The sequence below is a fragment of the Megalops cyprinoides genome, chromosome 1 (assembly GCF_013368585.1).
Source record: "Megalops cyprinoides isolate fMegCyp1 chromosome 1, fMegCyp1.pri, whole genome shotgun sequence".
Taxonomy (NCBI): Eukaryota; Metazoa; Chordata; class Actinopteri; order Elopiformes; family Megalopidae; genus Megalops; species Megalops cyprinoides.
Window position 1 is genome coordinate 20,978,266 of NC_050583.1, and position 25,709 is coordinate 21,003,974.

At 39.8% G+C, this 25,709-nt stretch overlaps 1 protein-coding gene across 3 annotated transcripts; it reads left to right on the top strand.

Moving 5' to 3' along the window:
• Positions 1-2,388: 2,388 nt before the first annotated feature.
• LOC118792000 (ras-related protein Rab-37-like) lies at positions 2,389-25,169 on the top strand. Of its 3 annotated transcripts, XM_036549674.1 has the most exons (10): positions 2,389-2,621; positions 10,556-10,666; positions 16,385-16,495; positions 19,729-19,770; positions 19,933-19,999; positions 20,131-20,183; positions 20,568-20,633; positions 21,271-21,327; positions 21,603-21,679; positions 23,904-25,169. In XM_036549674.1, the coding sequence occupies exons 1-10, from the start codon at positions 2,469-2,471 to the stop codon at positions 24,007-24,009; spliced, it is 843 nt and encodes a 280-aa protein (XP_036405567.1). In that variant the 5' UTR covers positions 2,389-2,468; the 3' UTR covers positions 24,010-25,169. The 3 variants fall into 3 exon arrangements, with proteins under 3 accessions (XP_036405567.1, XP_036405572.1, XP_036405581.1); XM_036549679.1 differs by lacking the exon at positions 16,385-16,495; XM_036549688.1 differs by lacking the exons at positions 2,389-2,621; positions 10,556-10,666 and adding an exon at positions 12,730-13,236.
• The last annotated feature ends 540 nt before the right edge of the window (positions 25,170-25,709 follow it).

Consider the following 25,709-nt stretch of genomic DNA (forward strand, 5'->3'; position numbering starts at 1 on the left):
ATTGGCCAGCATGTCTTGACTTTTCCCAGGGGTCAGAAATCCAAATGGAACGTTCCCGGTTTTTGTGATAGTTCTACTTGTTTACTAGCTAGCTTGCAAGTTAGATCTGTAATTATGTAGCTGCAAGCTAGCTAAAAGTGTAGCCTACTGGCTGAGTAGTGAGCACATACGGTTGTACCTGGCATGAAGGACGTCTGTGTTAAACATAAATTAATTTTCAGACCCACTCACATGACTCAGAAATATATCCATTTTTGTCAGCCATAACATGTAATTAGACAGTCATGCAACTTTATCAGGAAACGGATCAGGATGGTGACCCCATGCCAACAAATTTAAATTAAAATCTCACAAGAATAAGTGAAAGAGGGATATGTAGCCAGCTTCTGTTATTGTTGTTCTGATAATTTAGGTGTACAAGTGTGACTTTAGAGCTTTAAAGTCTGATAATAGGCAATTTTGTAGGACTTTTAATTACTTGGTTCAGAGCCACAGGCGGAGAGCCCAATGACTCGTCACTGAGCATGGTGTCGTCCTGAAACCCAATTAATGGTAGTAACAATGGACAATTTGTGAGGGCAAAACTAAGCTACTGGAATAGTTAAGAACATTTTAAAAAGTCCATATACTACGTTTCATTGAATGAGTCACTCCAAAGCAAGAGTAATCAAGCATATTCTAGAGACCACGATAAATCAATGGTGTGCAAGATTAGTTTATTTAATTATCATATCGAATGCAGAAATGAATGAATGCATAAATGATAGAGATTTATTTATGTATGTATTTATTCTTCGCAATTACATGTTTGTACATTTATTACTTTATTTACTTACGCATTTATTGTCAACATTTATTTAAGAATTTTCGTACGTCAAATATCTGTCATTGAGACTGATGCAGGCTAAGTCATATTACTCTCGGAATGGAGTGAGATATATTTTTTGTTTCAAGAAGTGCAAAATGGTTGGTTGGGGTGAGTGCAATCCGTAGTTCCTAGCATTTGCAAATCAATATGCTTTGTGAATCGTAGTTTACTGCAAATGGACGTATTTACTCATTCTGTAGTATTAATGTAGGCCATTATGGTGTAGCTATCCCATGTATGCGTACGAAATAATAGCCAATGAATTGCCAAGGGCATTAGTAATTGGTCACAATCACATTGCTGTGATTGTGGCTTTGATCTTTGTTTTAAGCGATAAAAGATAGTATCTTAATGAGCTGTTGGAGTTAGTGGCCGGAACATTAGTGCACATGGGCCTTACCCGTGTTATTCCACCTAATATCGACTCAAACATTCAATGGAACCCATCAAGAGGGGAAAATTAGATTATTAACGTAATAGGCTACGTCTGTTCTCGCACGTGTTCATTTGTTCAGTCTCAAGGGGTTGTTGAATTATTGGGCCTTGTTGTAGCAGACAGTCCTCAAAACACAGGGGTTTAATAACCGAACTACCATTTTTTGGAAGTTGTGTGTCATGAGTCTCACGACATTTAAGAAACATTTCACTCCCATGACACCAAATAAAAACTATAAAGGGGTTCTGGGTATGTTTTTTTTCCCACTATTGCTACCAAAGATCCTAAACCCCAGCAAGGAACGTCTTGAAATCCATTGAGATAGTGAGAGCTTTTTATTGAGTATTTTCCAGGAATGCCCTTATACAGCGATTTCATGTGATTGCGGATAGATGCAAAACACACAGGGGATACGTTTTGTTTCCCCTGAGTCTGGGCGGTGCACAGCATAATATCTATGGGATGCAGTTTCTCTTTGAAATATCGAAACACGCAATTTCACATACAAATATGTTGTGAGACCGACTTATCACTACTTAATGTCTTGATCGAATAATTGAAAAATAGATCTGTATGCTGTACAATATAAAATACCGTGTTCGTGCTGATCGTTTCGATCGAACAGTCTAATCCAGTGTTCAACAGACCATAGTCTACAAACGTTTCGATGAGAAAGGTGGTACTGGGTCATGGTTACCCCAGGTTGTGAAATATATTTATGAATTAAAACAGTTAGATTATTCTTATGAAATCCAATGGTTGGACATACAAATTTAACTTACAAACGTAGCCTTCGTTTAATGTTTTTAGCTTTGGTGAAGGCTGCATACGACAGTAAACTGACACATCCTGCCAGTCGCTCTCCAGAGTGCTGAACATTATTTCTGTAACAGACTTTGTTACGTTGACACGACTTGAGTTATTTCCCTTCCACTGGGATTTTTTTTTTCAGATTATTAAAATATTCAGTGGGTTTCGCGGAAATTGGCTTCCGCAGCTCTTATACTTCGTGTCTGAAGCATCCGTTTGCACAGGAGAGCATGTGAGGCTCAGTGGGAGGGAGGGAATCAGCAAGTGCGCGGAATTGCGTGTTTTTTCGTGGTGTGCTTTAAAGGGGCTGCTCCTCGCGCTGTCACGGAGATTTGGTTTGCACTAATCGACGCTATGGAGTCGATTTCTGAACATCAGACTACTTGCCATGGCGAAATGGTATATCCCGACAGTGCGTATGGGTCATCTGCAATGGACACGGACGCGGAGGACGGCCAGATCCTTTCCACGTCCACGTCATCTTACGACGAAGAATTGATGCATAAGGTAAATGTTATTATGATTATAATTATTTTTTCAATCGAGCTACTTTTTTAAATACTTTGTGATTTTTTCCCCCACGCTTATCTTAAAGTTGCACAGACGACTAATAGTAAGCGAACTTACCTTGACATATGTTGTTCGATGCGTTTGACTAACTGCACCCATTTTATTTCATTAACACAGTATAAATTCCTGCCATTGTTAAAATATGGAAATTGAGATATTGAACTTACTGCTCGATGAGCTAACACCGTCCGGAGGTTGGACCTCTGTATGCGAAAACGTGTGATTGCAGTTCGGTGTAACAGTGCTACTTTCATTTAAATATACTGTATTATTCAGGGCTCAAAACCGTGTGATGTGGTGAACATTCTGTAATCCACTGTAGCCTGTTACCTCTCTGGTGACGTTGCGTACGCACGTTTAATAAGTATCCAGTTTTGAAAACAACGATTTTATACGATTATAATCTAGACTGTAATGTATTTACAGTGTGCGCTTTCCAATGCACCACTTCTTTATAACACCACTGTTCAAATTACTAACAGCGTGTGAACTGTTACGTTGCATGTGCAATATAAGCCTTTGGACTTCACTCATCTCTGCACAACGCGCCGTGCTTGTTTGCTTCTCCTGTGTTGGCAAAAGTTAGATTTGTCATATTCCTGTCGAGCAGCGGGGTATCCCGCGTCTCAGCCAGCACCACTGCACAGTATTGTACTGTGAAGAGAATTACACAAGCCACTGCTGGATCTTGAGTTTAGATAACCGTGCAACTAAGATCTTTTTCAAGTGTTTTCTGCAAGAGTGTCTCGTTGACGTTAAGTACACGTTTCAGTGATAGGTGAACATAGTAATTTTAAGTTATGTCAGCATATGGGCCTCATCTCATCTCATCATTGTTCTTGACTGTCATGCCCCACTTCCTTTCGAAGTGTCTCTTTTTATAGATGTACTGGATATTTAGGTTATGTAGCCGGTGGTCATCTGTGAGCAATGGTCATCTGTGAGCTGGAAAGTGAAGCTATGATGATAAGGTGGATAGCATTGGGGCACATTACAGTATTGAGGACAATGTACTTTACTTACATACAATAAAAAAATCATTCAATCTGTTTATTTTTTATCTGCTACCACTACAGTCACCAAAATACTTAATGATGTTTATTATGGATTTGAGTAGCATTGCAAATACAGTATGTTTACAGATAAGCTTTTTGAATGGCTTTTGTGCTTTGTAGCAATTCTGGGAGAGTCTGTGTTTAAGTATGATGGTCTTATAACCTGCAAGGACAGAAAAGTCAGATTCCTTTTGAGACACAGCACTGTTTGAGAGCCTTTGATCTGTGCTGAACATATCACCTCAGTGCATCATTGTACCACGCACATGTACACGTAAGAGAGGAAAAACTGATTGTTGACAAAGCACCATATGAATAATTTGTGAGGAAATAGGCCGGATGAAATGCTTGGGTGGTTAAACACAGGCCACATCTTCAGAGACATTTCTGTGTGCCAGAAATAAGTAGCATATTATGTCTTCCCAGAACTACTTCCTGCAGGGCTCGTTTAATGCTCCACATGGCTTTACCGAGGTGCGTTGTTTCTGGTTTTTTCATGCTGATTCCAGCAACCTAAGACTCAAAGTTTTGGATGGATGTGCAGGAAGCTGTCAGTATCGTCCAGCCCCTGAATGTGCCAGAATCTCAGTGACCCTTTTTTGAAGTTATGTATTATGTCTCAAAACTAAAAGGAGACGGTGAAAGTGTTGCCAGATGGGAAAATTGTTTTGATGCAATCGCCACTAAGAATATCAATTAGGGTAAATTGAAAACTGATTACAGTATGCGTAAGTATTCATGCACTGTGATACATTCTCTGTTTCTAGTTTCATCATCCTTTCATAGGAGAGGTACAGGAATGGAGAAATTGGTTTTACACAAACAATGACCACAACAAACACTGCAGGGACTGAAAATAAAACAATAATTTCAGCTCATTTGTAACTCTTGTTCACATAATTTCTTAACTATAGAACTAAAGACTATAGGCTATAGACTAAAATGCTAACATGGCAAAAAGAGAGCAGGAGCATGTGGTGATGGAGAACTGGCTGTTACTTTGTCTCAGCTCACGTAATTTCTTCGCATTCATGTATCTGTTATTAATCCCCTTACCTGCTCAAGGGTGAGCTTTACCAGTCAAGTGTGTAAGTCCTGGCTGAGTCAACCTCCTGTCTTTGTCCCCAAGGCGGTTCTGCACAAACAGGCACAGCTGCCTCAGCTGCCTGCGGTACACATGACCCCAAGTGCAGTCTGCCACTGTGTACTCTGTTTCATATCATATAGTGGATGGAAATGATTGGTAAACATGGTTTTTCAATAAAACCATGTGCAATATCACATGGATGCTAATTGTAAGGGAGTAGTGAAGTATAGTACAGAGCTTAGAATCAGGTTCACCCCAGACCTTGTGCTTTCAGCAATAACTAGGTATATTTTTTCCTCAGTCTTTCTTTTATGTGCCAAAATGAAGCAGTGTCATAAAATTGTGACATGGATTTACACTGTCTTTACAGACCATAGACCAGCCCAACACTGCTGACGTTGAAGCTGGGAGAGCACAAATAAAAAGCATCTGAAAACAGTACACAAAGGATGTGTCTGGCCTAACACACCCTGATTTACTGTCTATTCCCCGACAGTCACCCCTCCCCCATACACTGCAAAGCTGCACTCTCCATAGATGACATAGCATTTCCCCCTTGCAGCTTCATTTACTAGTTAACAGTATGTGTTCTAATGAGATGAGACAAATGGCAAAGGTGTGACCCTCCACCTTTGGGAAGAGGGCTGTGTGTAATGCACTGATGGTGTCTACATCCCCCCGCTCAGGACTGACTGTGATGGAGAGAGATGCAGGAGCAGTGAATAGTGTAGGGCCAGACTACCAGTTTCATTTAGGCTGTGTTAATAAGTGTAAGATGAAAATGATGTTCTCTCCAGGTTTTCAAGTTGAGTTCTTCTGTTTTTCTGCAAGGAGCCTTGGTAAGAGGCTCAGGAAACACCCCCTCAAGAGCCATTTTAAAACTCACTGAATCATCATGTCACTTTAAAAACAAAGTGACTGTATAATACCTACTTATTTGCTTCTACAGAAAGCAAAGAGTATAAATATTTTGCCCTGAAAATGAAGTAAACACATATTTGGGAAAGTGTTTGGAAACAGCCACATTCACTCATTTATGTTCAGTATAATTTACAGAATAACTAAATATCTGCTTTCCTCTAAAGTAGTCTCACTAAATGGAAATCAATATATATTTACACATCCAAATATCATTATGCAGAGGTGGAGCTCACACATAATGAGCAGCCTTGGTTACAGACCCCTTCATGTGTGGATAAAAAAGAGCTGATGCAAATGCAATTTGTCTGCATTTGTGGACAGTATTGGCTGTGTAATTGACTTAATGAAAAACAAACATTGGATTTTTCTACAGTGACACCCATGCAATTTATGCAATCCAAGGATTTTTGGCACTGCTTGGGACTACCTGCTGATGCTGGAGTGAGGTGGAGTGTGGGTGGTGGAAGGCTGCAGTTTCTCTGGTAATTATATGTTTAAGCTATCATGACAGAACTGGCTGAACATTTGCAAATAATATAATTATAGATGTTATTCAAAATAAATACTAAATCATATATTTAAAGTGTGACAAACGTCCATGTGTCCTTCCATTAAAAATACAGAGAGCATCCATGACAGGGCACGTAGGTGTAGGCGTAGGAGGGTGACAGAAATCACTGACCACAAACCTTGTGAGACAAAACCTGTTCAACCCTTTCAGGGACTGTGGGCCTCAGCGTGGGAGTGGTGGTGGTGGTGGTGAAGGAGTGAGGTGGAGCTTCTGGTGATTCAGTCCAAAAGATCCAGGGAACAGCACCATAAAAATAGTAATGGCAATATGATTTGATTCTCCTGTAACCCCCTGACATAAATGCTCCTGAATATAATGGGCTGTAAACATTTCAGACAATGCACACTTAGCCTGAAAATGGCCTAAAAATAATAAGCAGGGCAGTAATCAAAAATCTTCTGTTTCCAATTGGAAGTACCATTTGAATTGTAATACAGATAATTAACTTATAAGCTACAGCAATCCATCTGATCGATGTCTTCAGCCCACTCATTTTCTACAAATACAGGTACTGATTTGTTAAAAAGAAGCATTTCCCACTAAGTCTGAAACAATTCCATTAAAAGGGGTGTAAAGTCCTCTGTCTTAAAAAGACAGAGTAACTTTTCAAGACAGAGTAAAGTCCTCTGTTTTGAAAAGTATTTACTGCTATTTCTGCAAGATAGCGTTACAATAGGTTCAGACAATATTTTTGGCAGAATTTGACACGATACATGATTTGACAATGTACTTCATAGATCTACATCTATATCTGGCTATGTATCTCTCTCACGACAGGCAGACAGACACACAGATAGATAGGTAGATAGACAGACAGATGAACACGAGAAGGTTTTCTTCTGTATTATTACCGAGTCACTTGTGCTCTGAAAACATATATATATAATATATATGTTATATAATTAATATAATTATATAATTAACTATAATTAATCTGCGTAACGGTTTGCCAACTGCAGTAAAAATGGATGGCAGGACTGCATACTGCAATTAATTATATGTCATACTCCCTCGTACCGACCTCCTTGCAGCTTAACGTTTCACAGCTCATTTCTATATTTGTATAGAATACTTGGGGCGCTAATAAACTCAAAACAATAAATTTAAGATTTTCTGGTTCTTGGGCAGTTTGTGCTGGTGTAGGGAGGACAACTGCATTTTAAATGTTAAATAAAATAAAGAGTGAGGAGGGAACTAAGAGAGTAATTTCCATCACACTCCAGACATCCTGATCTAGCATTACATAAGTTTTTCATTGGCAGCTTTGATGTATGCAGTTTACAAATATTACAAGCATTATGTATGGGAGCTATGGAACTATTCTTGACATTAAAGCGTGTTTACTGAATGCAGTTTTGTATTTTGTCAAATATTTAACCTTTCTGTGCACAATGGTAAACAATATATATATATATATATATATATATATATATTTAATCTTTTAATAATTATTCAAAAAAGGCTTTCTAATACATCACCTTTATTTTCTAGTGTCTAGAGTTAGTTATTTTCCCGAATTACATCAGTCAGTGGCACCTTGTTCTCTGACACCAGTTAAATTAATGCAGATAAACAGTGGATAGATTTCAATTCATTAAAAAAACTAATAGATATGAAAATATGATTTCTGCCAAGCCTTAACTAAAACTAACATGTTGTGGTTAGCAGCTATTGGGTCCCTTTGTGGTATCATGCTAAATAAGACTTTAAATTCGGACATTGATCAGCTAAATCCCACAGCATGAAAAAAGTCAGTGTTCGCCATTTTAAGTTGCTGCCCACTATGAACATAAATAATGTTACATTTTGATGTGTGGTTGTGACATCCAACTGCAGATGCAGTTATACATGTCGCACCATGGGGTCAGTATCAACACTAAAACAGAGGGGTGGGTTATTTTCAGCCCTGATGATAATCATAACACATGATTCTGGGAAAGGGGCTCACTGTGCCAGAACTGGCCTGATGGCTTCCGCCAGTGAACAAGTGCACTGATATTCGGTAGCTATTCAAATTTCTTTTGCCTTCTCTTTCTTTATGATGGTTCATGTTTTGCCCTCTTTTTCAAGCAATTTATTTAGTGCCCCAGATCCTTCAGTCTTTGGGGTAAAGAACTACATCTAGTTGTCTGCATCTACAAATCCATCTCTTTTGCTCCAGTTTCACTCTAAGCACACCATTATGATGCAGCTCCTTCATAGCTGTCCTAAAATGTTTAAGTCGCATGGGATCTCCTGTGCAAATAAAACAGTTGGTATGGTAATAACTCAACTAACCCCGCCTGCTCCAGTTCTCTTTATTCCCGTCCCAGCCGGAAGTTACACAGTCGTGACTGTAGTTAAATGAAGACATAAAAATTTAATGAAGCCAGTATAAAAAAGTAATATAGCTGTTTAAGTGCAACCTGTCATTTTCAAGCTGCACACATCACATCACATCACGCTCAATCTCATTATCCAAAAGCTGTTGAGTGCACATGAGCCATAGCTGACTACAAATGTTTATTTGAGAGGTAAAAACGGTATATGAATATGATTTAAAACATATTTACTACAGTCAGAACCTTGAGTACAATCTGACTGTCACTTTTGCTTTCTGAGCATTTTACATGCCAAGTAACTGCTTATTTCTTCCATTTCATTTTGGCTGCTTTCTATTTTCACATTAATAAAATTGCTGTCATGAGCAACATAGTTCATCCTTTGACATTTTATCTGTTTCCATTTGAATACTTTTCCTTCCCTGCAGTCAGTTTAATGTAGCCAGATCCTGTAATTTGAAAGTTGACAGAATGAACACAGAAAGGTTTCTGTGAGCTGATGCACACATGTGCTTGTGCTTAACATTTTAGCTCATACAAATGCCTGAAAGGTGAATAGAGACATGCTTATACCTGCTGCTACTGAAGCTGTGTCTGTTCTCCAACTGAGAAACTACACCTTATTTCTCAGTTGGAGAACAGATTTACCATGAAGCACAAAACAAGTCTTAATGGAACAATTATTCTTTGAGCACTATGGTCGACATTTTTAATGTGCCTGCTTTGAATCCTTTCATTACTGTGCATCTAATTTGAAAAGCCCTCAGTCGAGTTCACTGTCTTAAGCAAAGGCTGTGCAAATATTAGTGTAAATATCGGTGGGTTGATAAATTAACGTTTACCTCTAGTTTAAAATTCACATTCTTAAATACAGAACAATTTGCTTATTTTTGTACATTACTTGATATGGTGTTTCGATGCATTAACAATGCCAATATGCCTGCCTGTTTATCTCCTGAAAAATTCTGCAGCAGTCTGCAAACTGTGAAAATACCCTTTGAGCTGCTATTAAATATTTTTGTGCTCCAAATTGGAAGCAAATGGAAGCCTCAGAAATCCCCCGGACTTGCTGACTGCAAAGTCTTGTTATGTAACTGCGGGGATTGAATGCACAAGCTCCTCCAACTTGTCTGCACCTCTCCCTTGTTTCTTTAAGTGGGATTGGCTATAGACCCCCCCCCCCCCCCCCCCCCCAAACCTAAAAAGAAAGGTTTCAGCTTCCACAAAAAGGGAGACGATCAGGAACTGACGTTGTGTCGACTTTCTTCAAAAGAGACCCCATGGGAAACTCATTCTTTGTGAGGATGGGCAAAAGAGAAAGGTCTCTGTCTTCAGTGATTTAAACTTGAGAATAATTTTCAGGTGTTAAGTACTGTAAGGTAACTGATAAAATACAGCAAGCCTTTTTCTAATCATGTGATCAGGGAGACTCTTCAAAGATGGGATGTGATTACCATGGTGATGAGGCAGATGGATGCCCATATCCTCACATAGAATAATTGCCCTTATGAAGGAAAACAAATATATTTTTAAGAGAAGAGCATCACATGGTTCTATACCAAGGAAGTCCTTAACTGGAAAACCAATGTAGTGAGAGATGTGTCTCATTGTGTGAGAGATTTTTCAGTCAAGAGAAAATGAAGCGTGATATTTACATTCCCCTTCAGGACCTGAGAAATCTGTTCAGATAAAAATAAAAGCAGAGATTTTCAGTGTGACTGTTAATTTGCACTGGGTTCGGTTTCTTGATTATTCAGAAACTGTTCACGCACACATACACACACACACACACACACACACACACACACACACACACACACACATTTACATGGGCACAAGTACAGTACATGCTTACACACACCATGCATGAAAGCTTAGGCTTTTTATTAATGCAGTAATTACTCTGTTGTCCACAGACCATTCTGGTGGGTGACAGCGGAGTTGGAAAGACATCACTACTGGTGCAGTTTGACCAGGGCAAGTTCATTCCGGGGTCCTTCTCTGCAACCGTTGGTATTGGTTTCACGGTAAGGGCCTCTGCGGTGGCTTTAGTGTTCAACATCATCCAGAGGGCTAATGGAGACCCTGTCTGCTCCTCTGGGGACATCATCTGGTTGGGTTCATTGACAGGTGGCTCTTCAGCAGTCATTGCTTTGTCCTCCTTGAAATACAAATCAGTCACCACTTTGTGTTATACTGAGTTACTGAAGGGTGTGGAGTAGTGCCGAGTGGTAAATAGAGTGGGACAGGAGTGGACTGTACAAAATCACACATTTTTGTGTATTTCCTTTTTTGATGGCATATGTCGATGTGATACCTGAAAAAAAGAAATGTTGTCCTATAAACTATGTTGTCACCCTTCAACTAGTTAAATGGGGAATTTCATTATAGAGTGACACTGCAGACAGACAAACAAGTGAATTAAAGTGTTTGCTATATCTGTGTTGCTTTATGTAGTCATGACCTGTGCTGTGTGGCCAGTTCCTCCCATAACTGTTGAGATGTATTGTAATTAGTGTGCACATTTTGTTTTGCTTTTTATATTTGCACCAAACGGTGCTATGTGAATTTTCATACAAGCAGCTGCATTTGTTACATTCTTAATCTTTATTTTTGCAAAGACAGTCAGACTTATTGAATTGAATGTTAAGGCCTCACTATGATTTGAACATTACAGCAATATTATAGCTGCACTTTGCAGTTTCTATACAGTGCAAACATTCTGTGGTACAATATATGATCTGAAATATTGAGTTCTTCCCAAAGGTGCATGGTGGGATATGGGAAATAAAAATATAACAAAGTGATGTTATTTCCAGTTATGTTGTGTAACTAGCTTATTAAATCTGAGAACGGTGCATAATGATGGCTCTGCCTTACAGGCATATCCAGCTGTGTCGGTAAACAGAGCTGTTTTGGAAATAGTCTGGGTCTGCAGTTGTATCGGTATGTTGCTTTGGTGATTAAAATCGACGCCAGTTATAGATCGTGGTACATTGTGCAACACAGACATCTGTGCTTTCCCTGTCTATGCTCTTACGTCAAAGACGTTGGTCGAACGTTTTGCCATTATTCTCTTATTGGGAAAACTTCTTATGGTTGAGAGGACTCGCTGGCTTTCCTGCCTTAGTTATGAGAGTGGATTAAACACAGGTGGGAAAACATAGGGATTTTCACTTGTCGGTACTGGATCCCAACGGCCTTGATCCTCCACGCACCAGTGAGAGGTGTCGTTCACAACACTAGAGGGAGACAAAGACCTGGTTGTGCCGATTGCCTGACTGTCGTCACTGGTAAATTCTTGTCTGACATTATTGTGTTTTGACAAATGAACAAGAACCTCAATTTCATATGCTTGTTTATTTGCACAAATGAAAAATCGACAACCCCTCTCCTCTCCCCCAACAAAATGTTTGTTTCTATCTTAAGTTGTGATTCTACAAGTTTTCGACCAATACACGATAGCGCACAGCGCTGACGTCACGGCAGGGTGGCAAAAGGCAGTCACAAACCAGTATACAAGGATTCCCCTTAATTTAGACAGAGCGATTTTGTTTCTAAACTGGGATCCACAAAGAGCGATCTGTGTTTTCTGCCATATTGCCATAGTGCCATATTTTGCACATTTTCAGAGTCGATATTTTAAGCCACGAGAAACGCCAAAAACTATCGCTTGTAATTTAAGACGAATGTACAAGGGCTCCTGGGTGTATTTACATCCTTTCCTGAAACCGACATAAAGCGTTGCTTACTTACGATTTAAAGCTCAATCTACAGTAAATTTGCTGTCAACGCCCCCAACTTGCAAATACCTTGAAAATACCTATTTAATTTGTCCTCATAGATTAATGCAAATACACCTCGTTTGCAAAAATTGTCGATTTTTTTTTGGCAATTTTGGCAGAACCATACATTATTATCCAACTACTACTTGCTTCATGGTCAAAGTTCTTCGTGCAAAAGAAGCTCATTTCGCGCACTCTTTCCGCTTCTAGCGTTTCCTTGTTGCTTGTCACGCCAAGAACGCGTTGAAGCCTGTCCTCCGAAAACTGACATTTGGTGGACTCCTCCTTTGCAATCATCTGCCTCGACATCACCTGTTGGATCATTTTGACTTCCCAGTTCGTCTGCGTGCCTCGTCTATGGCAAAGCAGTTGACTACTGCAAAAAATAACTGTTTTTAGGTGAACACTGGACGTTCATCCAGTGTTCTGGACGTTTATCGTTAGGTCATTCGCTGCGTAGAACAAATTGAAGATGTGTTCGCTGACAAGTTCACTGCCTGGTTGATCAAGTGTAGTCGAACATACTAGCTTGATGTTTTGCCGCCGGTCTTTCATTTTCACAACGTCATGTACCCAAGACAACAGATTGTTATCACACATTTTTGTTGATTTGAACCGCGCGTTAGCTAGCATTACTGAACTGAATTCAAGAGGTTATCCCATCGCTCGCGTAGACAGAGTTGCGGACATCATATTGTGATATGTCAACCAAAAACGTATCGAGGTCAGAAAAGGATGTGCGAAACGGGGCATCAAAACATTTTTTGGAAAGATGTGCTTCAACAAATGAGTATTTTGATATCGCTTTCAAGGTGTGTATTCATTATTATTATTATTATTATTATTATTATTATTATTATTATTGTTGTTGTTATTACAGTGACAATGATTGTTAAGATTATCATCATGTTTCTGTATGACAATATCTATTATTTACTGTGTAGCAATTAGAATTCCACAATTGATCACATGTAGGTCATGTAGCAGTGGCACTTGAAGGAAAACTTATGTGTTCTGAAAGATCCAGTCAAGAATGCGCGGACATTGCATTGGTACTGCTAAGAGCAGTAGCTTGATACGAACGGTATAGTGCATTCCTAAAATTTCTAAAGTCGTCACAAATCTGACTTTTGTGGTGTATTTGTACGATGTGTTTTACGTGTAGTAATACAGCAACACGTCAGATGCTGTTTTTCTGACTGAAGTTTGGAGGAGAGAGGAGAAACCCTCATAAAATTGTGTTCTCTTGACTTTCAACGAGTAGACTGAAGCAAGATGTTGTGGTAGCATGTGGCACGTATTGTATGTGCTCTAATCGGAGTGGGCTACGTTTGACAAAATGTGTAGGTGAATTATGTTTAATATTTCATGATCCTAATTATTCAGCTAAGAGTTCTCAGCGCTGTCACACTCTGAACGGTCGGCAAATATTTGCTTAGGGAGGGCTCCCACCGATCTCCATTGCGCCTTAGTAGGTCTCCTCAGGCTAATAACGCAGAGCTGTAGAAGGCAGTGTTCAATCCACAGTATATCCACAATCATAAGTTGAATGAATGAATTTGTGGAAATCTCTGTTAGTCTTGACGAATTTGTATCCCCAAAATTCAGATGTACTATGAAATGCAACACAGAAAACATGTTTACAGAACATGAGAAAATCAAGTAATCATTTTCATACTATGACAGTAACTGTCTTACTTATGCAGCAGCCAAAGGAGAGGCACCGGGCTGAGCTGACTTCCCGTTTGACTATAGATGGTGAATGCTTGTTTTCTCAGGGCGAAACCTGGTAATCCTGTTTACATTATTTGCCATGGCTGTGCAGTAGACCCGTTTAATCTGGTAACAGCAATCAACATCCTCCTTCTGTTTGGCTGCTGTGTAGAATTTATTTTTTTACAGTTTAATCAAACATGCCTCTGAAACAGAAAGACAAAATTTTAAGCCTATGAGTAGCCAGTGTTGGAAGATAAGCCACAAATCTGAGGAAAACATTGGATGGTGTTTTTTGATCATGTAGTTTTACTAAGAGGCACTCACATTTTGTAAGCATGCGATATCTTGAACTGCTCTGTACAAACAGCATGGCTTTGAGAACCAGAGCCGTGTGTCCTCACATTTCCCCTCTTATTTAATCATTGACAGTTTACTGCAGTCAGTTACTGATAAACTAGCTCACAGATTCACTGAAGTACAGTAGGCGCCTAACTTGTGTTCTCCTTACTTCTGCCAGAACTTTATGGAGTTGGTTCTTAACTACTTAGCCCCAGGGGACATCATTCTTAAATCAACGCCTTAAGTTTACTTAGTAGTTTGCATGATATACTGAATTAACCAACAACCACCAGAATTCTCCCCACTATCTATGGGGTTATCTTTGGGAGCTCTACAAGTATTTGCTGTTTTGTTCAGGGAATGAGAAATAGCAGGTAGGCAGTCTGTCCCTCTTCAGAGATGCCAGTTTTTTTGGTTCATTTGTTGGATCTTGACTCAGTATAATAGGGAAGCATTCTGATATTGTTGGAGCAGGTGGTGGAAAGCTGTTGGTTCTGTCTCTTTGTCTGCTTGAATGGTGCTTTAAACTGTAAGTGCAGAAAAGCTTGGAATGTTGAGAAATAAAAATGCCAACATGCAGTAGGAATATCGAAAGAGAATCTAATGGGAATCCGTTAGCTACAAAGATCCATGTGAGATCTGGAAAATTGTATATTCCATTTTCTCAATTCACTTTGTATTCTTCTTCCAGGTGGCCTAGCATTGAGTTTTCTCATATGACAGGATAGAACCACCACATTTTAACTGCAAGGATTCCCACGCAATATTGTTTCCCCAAGTCATTTTTTCATTCCATACCAATGCAAAAACTGAAAATGCGTTTTGTTATCCAGCCATCTTATATTTCACTAAAAATTGCATAAGAGAAAGTCGTTTTTACTTCCCCATCTAACTGGCCTGACCACTTTGCCCCTGGAGAGAAAATGCATAATGAAGGTTAAAGCTTGCGCAATGTAAATAACTACCAGGTGCATACAGCAGCTTGGATATTTGTAATCTCCCCTATATGCCAGAAATCTGAATGATCTCAGAGGAGTTAAAAACACACTTAACCGAAAAAGCCTGCAAGCCTATGCGCAATGTCATGACTGGATCTCTCAATGAAGTTGTAAAGCATTGATGTTTAGGATGGAGAATAAACCTTATATACCCATATTTGAGATATAAGATATTTGCTATTGTCTCTAGATAACAAGTCAGTAAAACCTTTTATGCCTGGATGCAGTTGCTGGAATTTGGGTAATTATAGTGGTTGAAGAAGGAGGAAAACAAACCGGTCTACTTAATGGCTTCTGTTTTTGTTTTGACGGTAGTCTTAACAGTTCCTAATATCTCCTTCTTTCAGTAATGAGTATTGTACCAGTTAGCACAACTGAATGCTGCCAGGGTGTTCTGTAATGTATTTCGGAAGCTCTGTGACACCATAGGGTGGACCCTAATCTCTCCCTTGGCCTTCCACCCCTAACCTCGCTTTCACTTTTAGTTCCAAGCCTAACTCTACTTAACCTTTAATTCCAGGCCTAACATGATATTCCCACCTTTAGTTCCAGGCTTAACCTTGCTCTCTCATGTTTAGCTTCAGAACTAACCCCACACTCTCTCAACTGTTGCTAAACCCCAACTCCACTCTTTCACCTTTACTTCCAGGTCTAACTCCACCTTCACTTTTAGTTCCTGACCTAACCCCACTCTCCTTAAGTTCCCTGTTTAACCCCACTCTCTTAGCTTTAGTTCCAAACCTAACTTTACTATCTTACATTTAGTTACAGGCCTAATCCTACTTCATCTTCATTTCTAGGCATGAACCCAATCTCTTATCTTAGCTCTTTAGCACCAGGCCTAACTCCATTCTCTCACATTTAGTTCCCGGCCTAACCCCACTCTCCTCCACTGACACCTCTGCAGGTCATGCTGTTGGGAGACTCCGCTGTGGGGAAGACGTGCTTCCTGGTGCAGTTTAAAGATGGGGCCTTTCTCGCCGGCAGTTTCATTGCCACCGTGGGAATAGACTTTAGGGTGAGACTTTAGGGTCATCCAGAACTGATCACTCCATGGTATGACTGAATGACATGATGATTATTAATAAAGGGACATCTTGTTTTTAAATTGCTCTCATGTACATGTATGTCTAATTTCAGTGATGAGTATAGTGATCACCCTAAAGGGCAATTATTATTATTGTGAAATTACAGCTATTTTGTTGGAAACATCAATAATAAAAGAAGACACATCTTGCAACATATGAAACACTAAAAATTTGTGCTCATCCACGTTCCTAATTCTTTCTGTGTCATAGAAGCAATGTCTCCTGGTCCCTGATGAAATTTGACCTGAGGAGATGCAGTTGAGCAAGATGAGCCTATTTTTTCAGGTTTTTCTCAGTCACATTAAAAAAAGACAGACTTGTTCATGTCCACGTCTGTGAGGGCTTGTGTCATGTAAACGAGCCTGTGTCATTTGTAGAACTGGTTGCCATGGTTACAGCCAATGGAAGGTTAGCTTGGAAGGAGCAGGCAGAACTTTGGAGATCCATTAGGAGAGCAGGATTCTTGTTTGCCAGTTTACTTTACCAGTTAAGGATTTCACAATTTATGCAGTGGGCATGTCCAAATTCGGTCTGTTGGTCTTTTGTATACTGTACGTATTGTTGCTCAGGAGTTTTATGATGCGTTCCTTACCCTTTCTTAAAAGTGCTTAAATAACTAAATTTAAATTCAAAATGTAAAAGCTTAGCTAGTGAACTAGTAAGCCCAGAAACTGCAGAAATCAGGTTAATGCCTATAACATATAGGGTACGTCTGGGTCTGCTGCAAAGAAATTACTTGTCATTCCCAGCAGCATTGGTATTTTCAGTGCTTGGTGTGGGCCATAAACAGGCTTACCTTGTTAATACAAATACTACTTTGTATTTAAGGTAATACAAACTGTGTTTTTCCTTTCCCATTCTGTACTGACATGCTATCACGAATGGATGACTAACGGCTTGATTTGTATGTTCTGATGTTGCTGAGCCCATTACAAGGAAACGCAAGTAGATGGAGGAAGTATCTATTACAGTACTGGCTGTTTGAGATCATGTAGCTGTATGATGCAATGTGTGATTTGCCCTCTAGCAAGTAGGCTTGTGGTTTTTCGTGAACTGGATCAACATTTACATCCGTGAAATGAGGATTATGCCGCTCAGAATCCAGACGTTCACCAGAATCTACAAACAGGAAGGGATTTTGAGGCCTCTTTTCATATACCTAACGTAAGCATGAGATGGCTACAAACCTGGTTACCTCCATCTTTACCCTGTCGATTCCATGAACATACACAGTGCTGTATATTTTTACTGCATGAGGTTTATGCCCATGTTTCACCACTGTAAAACCACAAGTCCCCAATAAAGAGGAGCGACAGCTGAGCCTTTCTTCATGCATCTTTGTGGCATAATGCTGTTCATGATGGCAGTTTTCAAACCATCAGCATTAGCTGCATCTTTGCCTTAGCAGCCTTTTCCCACCAAAACATTTAAGTTTTTAAAGCTTACCTATTATAATTGCGTTAACCTCTGTCATGCCTGCCCCTAAGACTTAGAATGCCAGCAAAGGCCAAACTTGTGATTTTGTGGATCTGCTATTAATTTATGAATAAGCACAAAATGATGAAGCTGTGTAGTGAAAAAGTATGTCATTGCCACTGAAAAAGTGACAACTCTAGATTCAATTAAAATTAATGTGTTTGCCCATTGTTTTGCACAATATTTTTTCATTCAACGTGTGGACATGAATGTATTTGTAAAACTGTTTGTCTGAAACAGTACAACTTGTACGTTTACCATGACGGTAGACTGCACAACACAACGATTTAGCACTGCATAACAGTAATGAGCCCTGGCTTGGAGATCAGACACATTGGTTCTTTGTAAGGGTTATTTTTGAGTGACTGGAACATATGCATCTTCATTCACTCGAAATCAGACAAAATTATGGCTGTGCATCCTCTCTGGTGGTTTCTCCTGCTGTGATCTGCTCTGTGTGAATGGAAATGAACTCTCATTATCAGTGTAAAAAGCCTCTGAGGGGTGTACTTTCCTGTCACCGGGTTTGTTATTTCAGCTCAGCCTCTGTAGCAGGCAGTTAGCAGGCAGGCGTGTCCATGTGGAGCGGAATGGCTCCGTCTGACGCCTGAACAGCACAACTCGAAGACTGTTGCTGTGGCAACTAATGAGTAGGCTTGGAAGGCTTCGTCTGTCTCCACTAAGATGTCTCTGACATCATCCATGGTGGAAATCAGGGCTGCAGGTTCCTGCTGTGAGGAGGATATTTTTGAAGGATGGCTGGGGATAAAACAATTATTAAACACAAACACACACACACACATGCACACACACTCACACAACTGAGAACAGAATGGTTGCAAAATGTACAGGATTTGCTGTGTGCTGCTAAGAGACAGCAGGGTAGCCGGTGCTGTTTGCAATCCGATCGGTTTCTAATGGTTTTAAGTTGGCTGACATGTCCCTGTGTATGAGACTGTATAGAGGGTGGATGAGAAACAGGTTCTGTAACAGCTGAATGATAACACTCACACAGCAAGGTTAGTAGGAGGGTGCAGTTCAGAGTGTTGATAAGTATGCAGCTGGAGGTCACTGGGATACTGCAATGAAAGCAGTGTTTGACACACAGCAATTGATATGGAGATGATGATGCTGATGGTGATGATAATAATAATGATGATGATACATTTTTGTCCATCATTATTATTAGTATTATTGTTGTTATTGTTATTATTCAGAGTAGTAGGGGTAGGGGTAGCAGTACTAGTACTTGTAATATTTATGTTGTTCTGTTTTTTCTGTTTTTTTTTTTTCAGAATATCATTTTGTTTTTATAACAGATTTTGCAACACAGGATGACAAAAGATAGCACTGAGTTTGTAACAGGAAATGAACTAAGGAATAGATGCAAATGTAATTTTGATGGTCTCTCTTGCATGTGAGATGATCTGAGGCCTGAGGGTGGGGGTAAAATCAGAATGGGGTTTTATGGGGTTTTAAATTACACTAAGATCACCCTGGCCGTGGTGTCCCTTAATGTGAACATGCAACATTTATTTGGAATAGTAGACTTCAGTTCCTATTCTCTAGGCTGCTGGTATGCTTTTAGCACTTGTGATTGTGACATCAAGTGTTATTAGATTTTCAGGGTTTCTGTCATGACAAATATCTACTCTCTTCTCTCCTTTCTCTGTACTTCTCCCTCCAGAACAAGGTTGTGACAGTTGATAATGTGAAGGTAAAACTGCAGGTGAGTCAGAATGAGTCACCACTGTTGTGTTGAAGAGAACAGTACCGATATGGCATGAACGGAAGATTTTGCCAGTATTTAAGTGCTGAATGCTTTTAGAGCTTGTGTTTAATCTTGAAAAGTGACCTATCCCTAACACATCCCCCTCTCTCTTCTGTTCAGATATGGGACACAGCAGGACAGGAGAGGTTCCGCAGTGTAACCCATGCATATTACAGGGATGCCCAAGGTAAGAGTGTGTGTGTGCGTTTGTGTGTGTGTGTGTGTGTGTGCGCGCACATGTATGTATGTCTTAGTGATACCATCGTGGTCCATTTGCTGTTGTAGCTTGAGTTCATTTGTCCCTCTTCCCGCCCCCAGCGCTGCTCCTTCTGTATGACATCACCAGCAAGTCCTCTTTTGACAACATCAGGGTAAGTCTTCCATATTTTCAATGTTAGTGTCTATATAGGCTCTGCTAAATATTTCTTCTTGTGAATACGTTTTATAATCATGCACATGCATATTACTTAATGAATTTAATCCATACCTTCTAATTGAAAATAATAAGTAGTCGTCTGTGGCTCTAAAGAAGCCATTTTGACATTAAAAGGTGTTTGTTGGAAGGAAAGATGTTATGATCCTTTTTTCAATAGCGCTGATTTTTTTCTTAATGGTGATGATTGAGGGGTAAAATGATATGCTATTTTGGTGTGAATAAAATGAGAAATGGCAGGGCATTAGTGATGTCTTTGGTGCCAGTAGCCCTCCTTCTTATCACACCCTCCCACTGATTTTCTTTGTGTCTCTCTATTAAGGCCTGGCTTACAGAAATTCATGAGTATGCACAGAAGGATGTGGTCATCATGTTGCTAGGCAACAAGGTGAGAAGGGCTTCCTGGTTTGAGTTTTATCACCACAGTGTAGCTGAAACATACACTCAGCTAGTGACACTTCCTATATCACACAACTTTCACACCACAGATGAACTCCGGCAGAAGCATGTCTGTTTATGTGTCTGTTCTGCCAGAGAAATACACCACATGGAGACTGCAGATTGGGGTCTTTTCCTGAATTTAAACCACAAACATGAATGTAGAGTGAAGTTTTCTTGCATATGCTGCAATAATGCATTAACACCATGGTGTAAATGCAATTTTGATTTGGACAAAGATAGATTCTTTCAGATTGTTTGGATAGCGAAAGCAATGGGGTTTGTTGTCAAAGGCTGAAATTTAGCCACAGTCTCTGTTAGTAATGTCTTTGTTAGAAGTTTGCAGAGTGCACCCTCCAGTGGTGTCAGACAGTCAGTGCAGACTTATTTATTGAAAGAAGGAAACGGGTGGTGTGGACAACCCTGGGCTAAACTGCAGTGATCAAACCTTTTCCTTTTTTTTTGGAATTGTGATTTTATTCACTGGATTGTTAAATCAGGCATCAGTCAGATTTCACACAAAGATGCTAGCTTTGTAACTGTACTGTAAACTGGAAATCTGACTCTCTTCTTGTACTCTCCAACAGTCAGATATGGCCAATGAAAGGGTCATCAAACGGGAGGAAGGAGAGAAGCTGGCCAGGGTAAGGAGAAGCGTTCTGTCATTCTCCCCTTGCCTTCTCATTCCGTGGAATGTCTCTTATGGGAAAGAGATGAGCTCTATGCTTGCTGAGGCCCTGCATTGTACGTCCCCTCTTTCAGACAGCTACAAATGCTTGTTTGTTAGTGGGCAGAAATCACTCTGTGCAGACACAGTGGTGTGAGCATAAATGCAACGCCTTTTTTGAATGGTGATGCTGAATCTATCATACGGCTGTACCATTTTGCCAATATTGTGACTACCTTGGTTGCATTCCAGGAATATGGCGTGCCATTCATGGAAACTAGTGCCAAGACCGGAGTCAACGTGGAGCTGGCCTTCCTGGCTGTAGCAAAGTGAGTTCCGTAGATATGGTGCTTGTATGGTCTTGTCACGTGCATAGGGCCAGTTTTGCTAGACTGTTTGGTGTTGGGAAAACATGCGGGTACATTGTGGTTATAGACTGTAGTTAATGACCAGTTTACTGGGCTAGTTATAGAAAGCGGGTAATTACGGTGAAAGCAGGTAATTCACTCTAAAGAAACACCCTGTTGTCATAGTTATTGACAGGTACACCACAGAAAACAATGGGCAGCACATTACCTGCACTAAGTGAGAACACATGGTAAAAAACTTAATCAGATTATATAGAAAAACACTCAATAATAATAATGTGCTGAGGGTAGAATATGAGGGCTGTCTACTTTATATTCTTCATATATATTTACAAATGTTACAAGTTTATGGATAAGGTTAAAGAAAAGTATACAGATAGCTATAATAGAATTGCAAACTGAAGCTTTGTTAAGATTTGTGCTCAGCTTATGCAATTCATATATTTTATACATAAAAACAAATGTTAGTTTTTGTTTTTCAAAGGGCATATTATTCTTACTCTCAATCAGATTTGTTTTGCAAAAATCCCCTCACAGATCATTCATCCCAGTTGCATATACATATGCATATGCATACAGTGGCATATGAAAAACTATCTCTTGTGTCAGTGGCAAAGGCACATTGTGTCATCTTACCCAAGAAACAGTTCTCACTTGTGAATTTCATCTGACTGGGTAGTATACCCTACATGCTTTTTGGCCGGGCCTTTGCTTTCCTAACCTCAGTGCCTCGAGTTCAACAGCCTCGAAACCAGAAACAGGAAACCTGTGTGCAGAGGACAGCACTTCCTGCAGCAGACACTAACGGGTGGTTACATATTCTAAATATTCAAATAACAACGGACTGAGATGAGCAACAGTGTGTTCTGACTTGTTTAATCTGGTGGCTTCCTTTACTAATAAGGGCTGCAGATTAAGTAAATAATACTGGTGTGCAGTTACATTTGATCTATTACTGTTTAGTTGTGTTCATTTTTAAGGTGTTTAAGATGTTTTCATTTTTATTGAGATGGAGGTAAATGCAATGAAAGGATTGGTGGTTTTTAAAGGAATACATTAATAATGTGTGATGGATTTGCTGCTCTGTAAGGCTGTGCTGGAGCAGCAGTGTTAATTTGCAGTAAGATGTGCGTGTTTTATGCCACCTTTACATACTTTTAACCTTTTAAATATCAACATAACACAAACACGGAAGCTGCTTAGAGGAGTATTCCATCAACTGGGTCATTATTTCTTGCACATGAAATAGTTGGAATCTGTAAGGAGAAAAGGACGCAATTCCGATCTTCGTGGAAAAGACTTCTTTATTTACAGGAACTGAATTATGAAATGCACTGAACTGAAATACGTGAAACGCACTCTGAGTTCAGCGGAGTCAAACTGAACCCCGAGCACTCAGTGAAGGCATTCTTTATACTGATACAGAGCTTTGATCAGGATAGACAATAATTAAATAACCATCTTTTTGAGAGTGAGTGTACATGTGTTTAAGTACAGGAGGTCTGGTAATTAGATTATCTTCCTTAGCAAGAACAGCCCTCAGTCACCCATCACCGGTTTCTGTTGATCAATTGCCGCAACTGCTAGCCAAAGTGACGATCAAAGTCTGTGAGCAGCACTGTGGCTACAATAAGGCCATCTAGACAAATGAATACAGGTATTTGCATACCTTAAGTGTGAGGATCTGTGCTCTCTTATGCTGCATTGAGTGAGCTGATTTAGGGATTTGGACCAAAATCTTACAAATCCTTTTATGCTGTACATCAGTGTCAAACCAAACTACATCACAAACATGCAGATGTGGTTCTTTATCCCCCTTGCTGAAATCAGAATGGGTTGTTCTACAAAGCCAGGCCTTTTTTTTGCAGTGAGGCCACCAACTTTATGGCGGTTTCATAGATAAAGCTGTATTTTGCAAAACGTGATGTAATGTAAGCACTGAAGAGTCACTGTCTCCAAACTACTTTTATATCTTGATAACGGTTTGACTCTGGTGTACTGGTGTTGATGTGAAACATACAAGGAAGAGCACCAACTGTAGCTGGTATTAAAAATATGTTCAAAGATTGTCCCATCTGTTCCCATCTTTCTTTGTCACCTCTCCCTCTTTGCCTTGGTCTCTATCTCTCTCCTCCTCTTCTTCTCTTTCTCTCCCTGTCCATGAATGTTCCTCTCTGTCCCACAGAGAACTGAAGCACCGGGCTGTACACCAGCCCAATGAGCCAAAGTTCCAAATCCACGACTACATAGAGTCCCAGAAGGAGAAGTCCAGCTGCTGCAGCTTCCTTTAACACCCTGCGACCATCCTTCACCCCTGGGCCAATGAAGGGAAGAGAGAGGGATGGACAGAACAGGAGGCCTCTGCCACAAGAGACACATCGAAAAGAGCAGGCATCTCAGAGGAGTGGAAGGACAGGGCACTCTCTCTCTTCTCCTCAGTCTGGCCTCTTGTTTTTCTGATACCATACAGTAGGGTGCCTGACTCACTTGACACTCCCCGGAGAGTGTGCAGAAACAGGAGGTATGCCATCATTTCTCCTGCTCTAGAGCTGGCTTTAGCTGGAGATGATTAGGATCGAGTGTCAGGTGGGATGGGCACCATGGTCCATCAACAGCTAACTAAGATCACAAATGGAATAATTTTGGTCATTTATTAAAAAACCTACTTGCCAGAACTGCTGTAGTATTTTTATTTGTATTTAACAAGAATACCATGTCCTAATTTGTTTATATTTTCTGTTCAGTGAAGACAGCAAGCCCGCACAGTCTTTTTCAGTTTGTTATGGTGTCAAAATAGCATACAGTATACTCCTCAGTGAGCAGCTGCCAGATGTCTTCAAGTGTTTCTAAGGTTTATTTCATGTTCGGTCAATTCCAGACACTCAGAAGAGCGGGTTAGTGGTATAACCAATGTCACATGCTTTGTCATGGAGTTTGGAGGTTACTATATTATGATTTATATTTTCATCATTGCAAGCAACCAAAGCTATGGGTGAAATTTCACTGAGCATTTATCTTTTTTAGTATCTTTGTTATGTTTTGTTTTGGATTTGGTTCTCAGTGAGACTCCAACCTACGGTATTCCATCTGTAAGTATTGCCTTTGAGCAAGTGTCCTGAGTGTCTCCCAAGACAGGGCGCTCTGTGGAGTGCAATCCACTTGCTTAAAACAAGCTCAGTAAAAATTACAAATCTGTCCATTTAAAAGGATCAGCCATGATATTCAGATGGTGGACCTCACATGAGATGCCAGCAAATGCCAAGCACAGACAGGAGCACACAATAATTACTGATAAAAACTCATGCAGCTCATGATGTGACAAAGCCTAAATATAACAAAACGATGGCATAAGTTATTATGACCGTATATATGTGTACAGTAAATGCATATGTTACCTATATTTTTGAAGCACCCTCAAATTTGCACTTTTTGTGATTAATGCTTGTTTCAGTTTGTGACCAGCATGATTTTGCTTTTCTAGATTTAAAAGGAACGTGTTGTCCGTTAAACTTCTTGTGTTGTGATGCAAATAATTGAATGGACATAAAATCCAATTCAGGTTTGAAAATGCTGTACATTCCAACAGTTTGTTGAAACTTGTTTTGTTGAAATTTTCTATCTGAAGAAATGTTACAGTGATGTGGGATGTGTATTTTACTTGATAGATTTGTACTGTTATCTCAAATGGTAACTTTTCTGAAGCATTGTCTGCTTGCCTGTTCAGTTCTTGGATGTTTTCGGTTCCTTTGAATGGAGATGTTTACAGAATCCGACAAGACAGCTTCATAATCATGCTGTACAAAATTATATTTTTGAATGTGGCGATGTCAGTCTGCTTTCTAACATAAGGTTGCCTCCATGTGCGTGTGAGTGCGTGCAAGTGCGTATGCTTGGTTACCTGTGAGTCTCTGCTGCTTATTCTCAGGTATTTGAAAGTTGATTGAAAATAAAGAGTGGCATTGCTTGAGAAGCCTGTCTTGTTGGTTTTTTA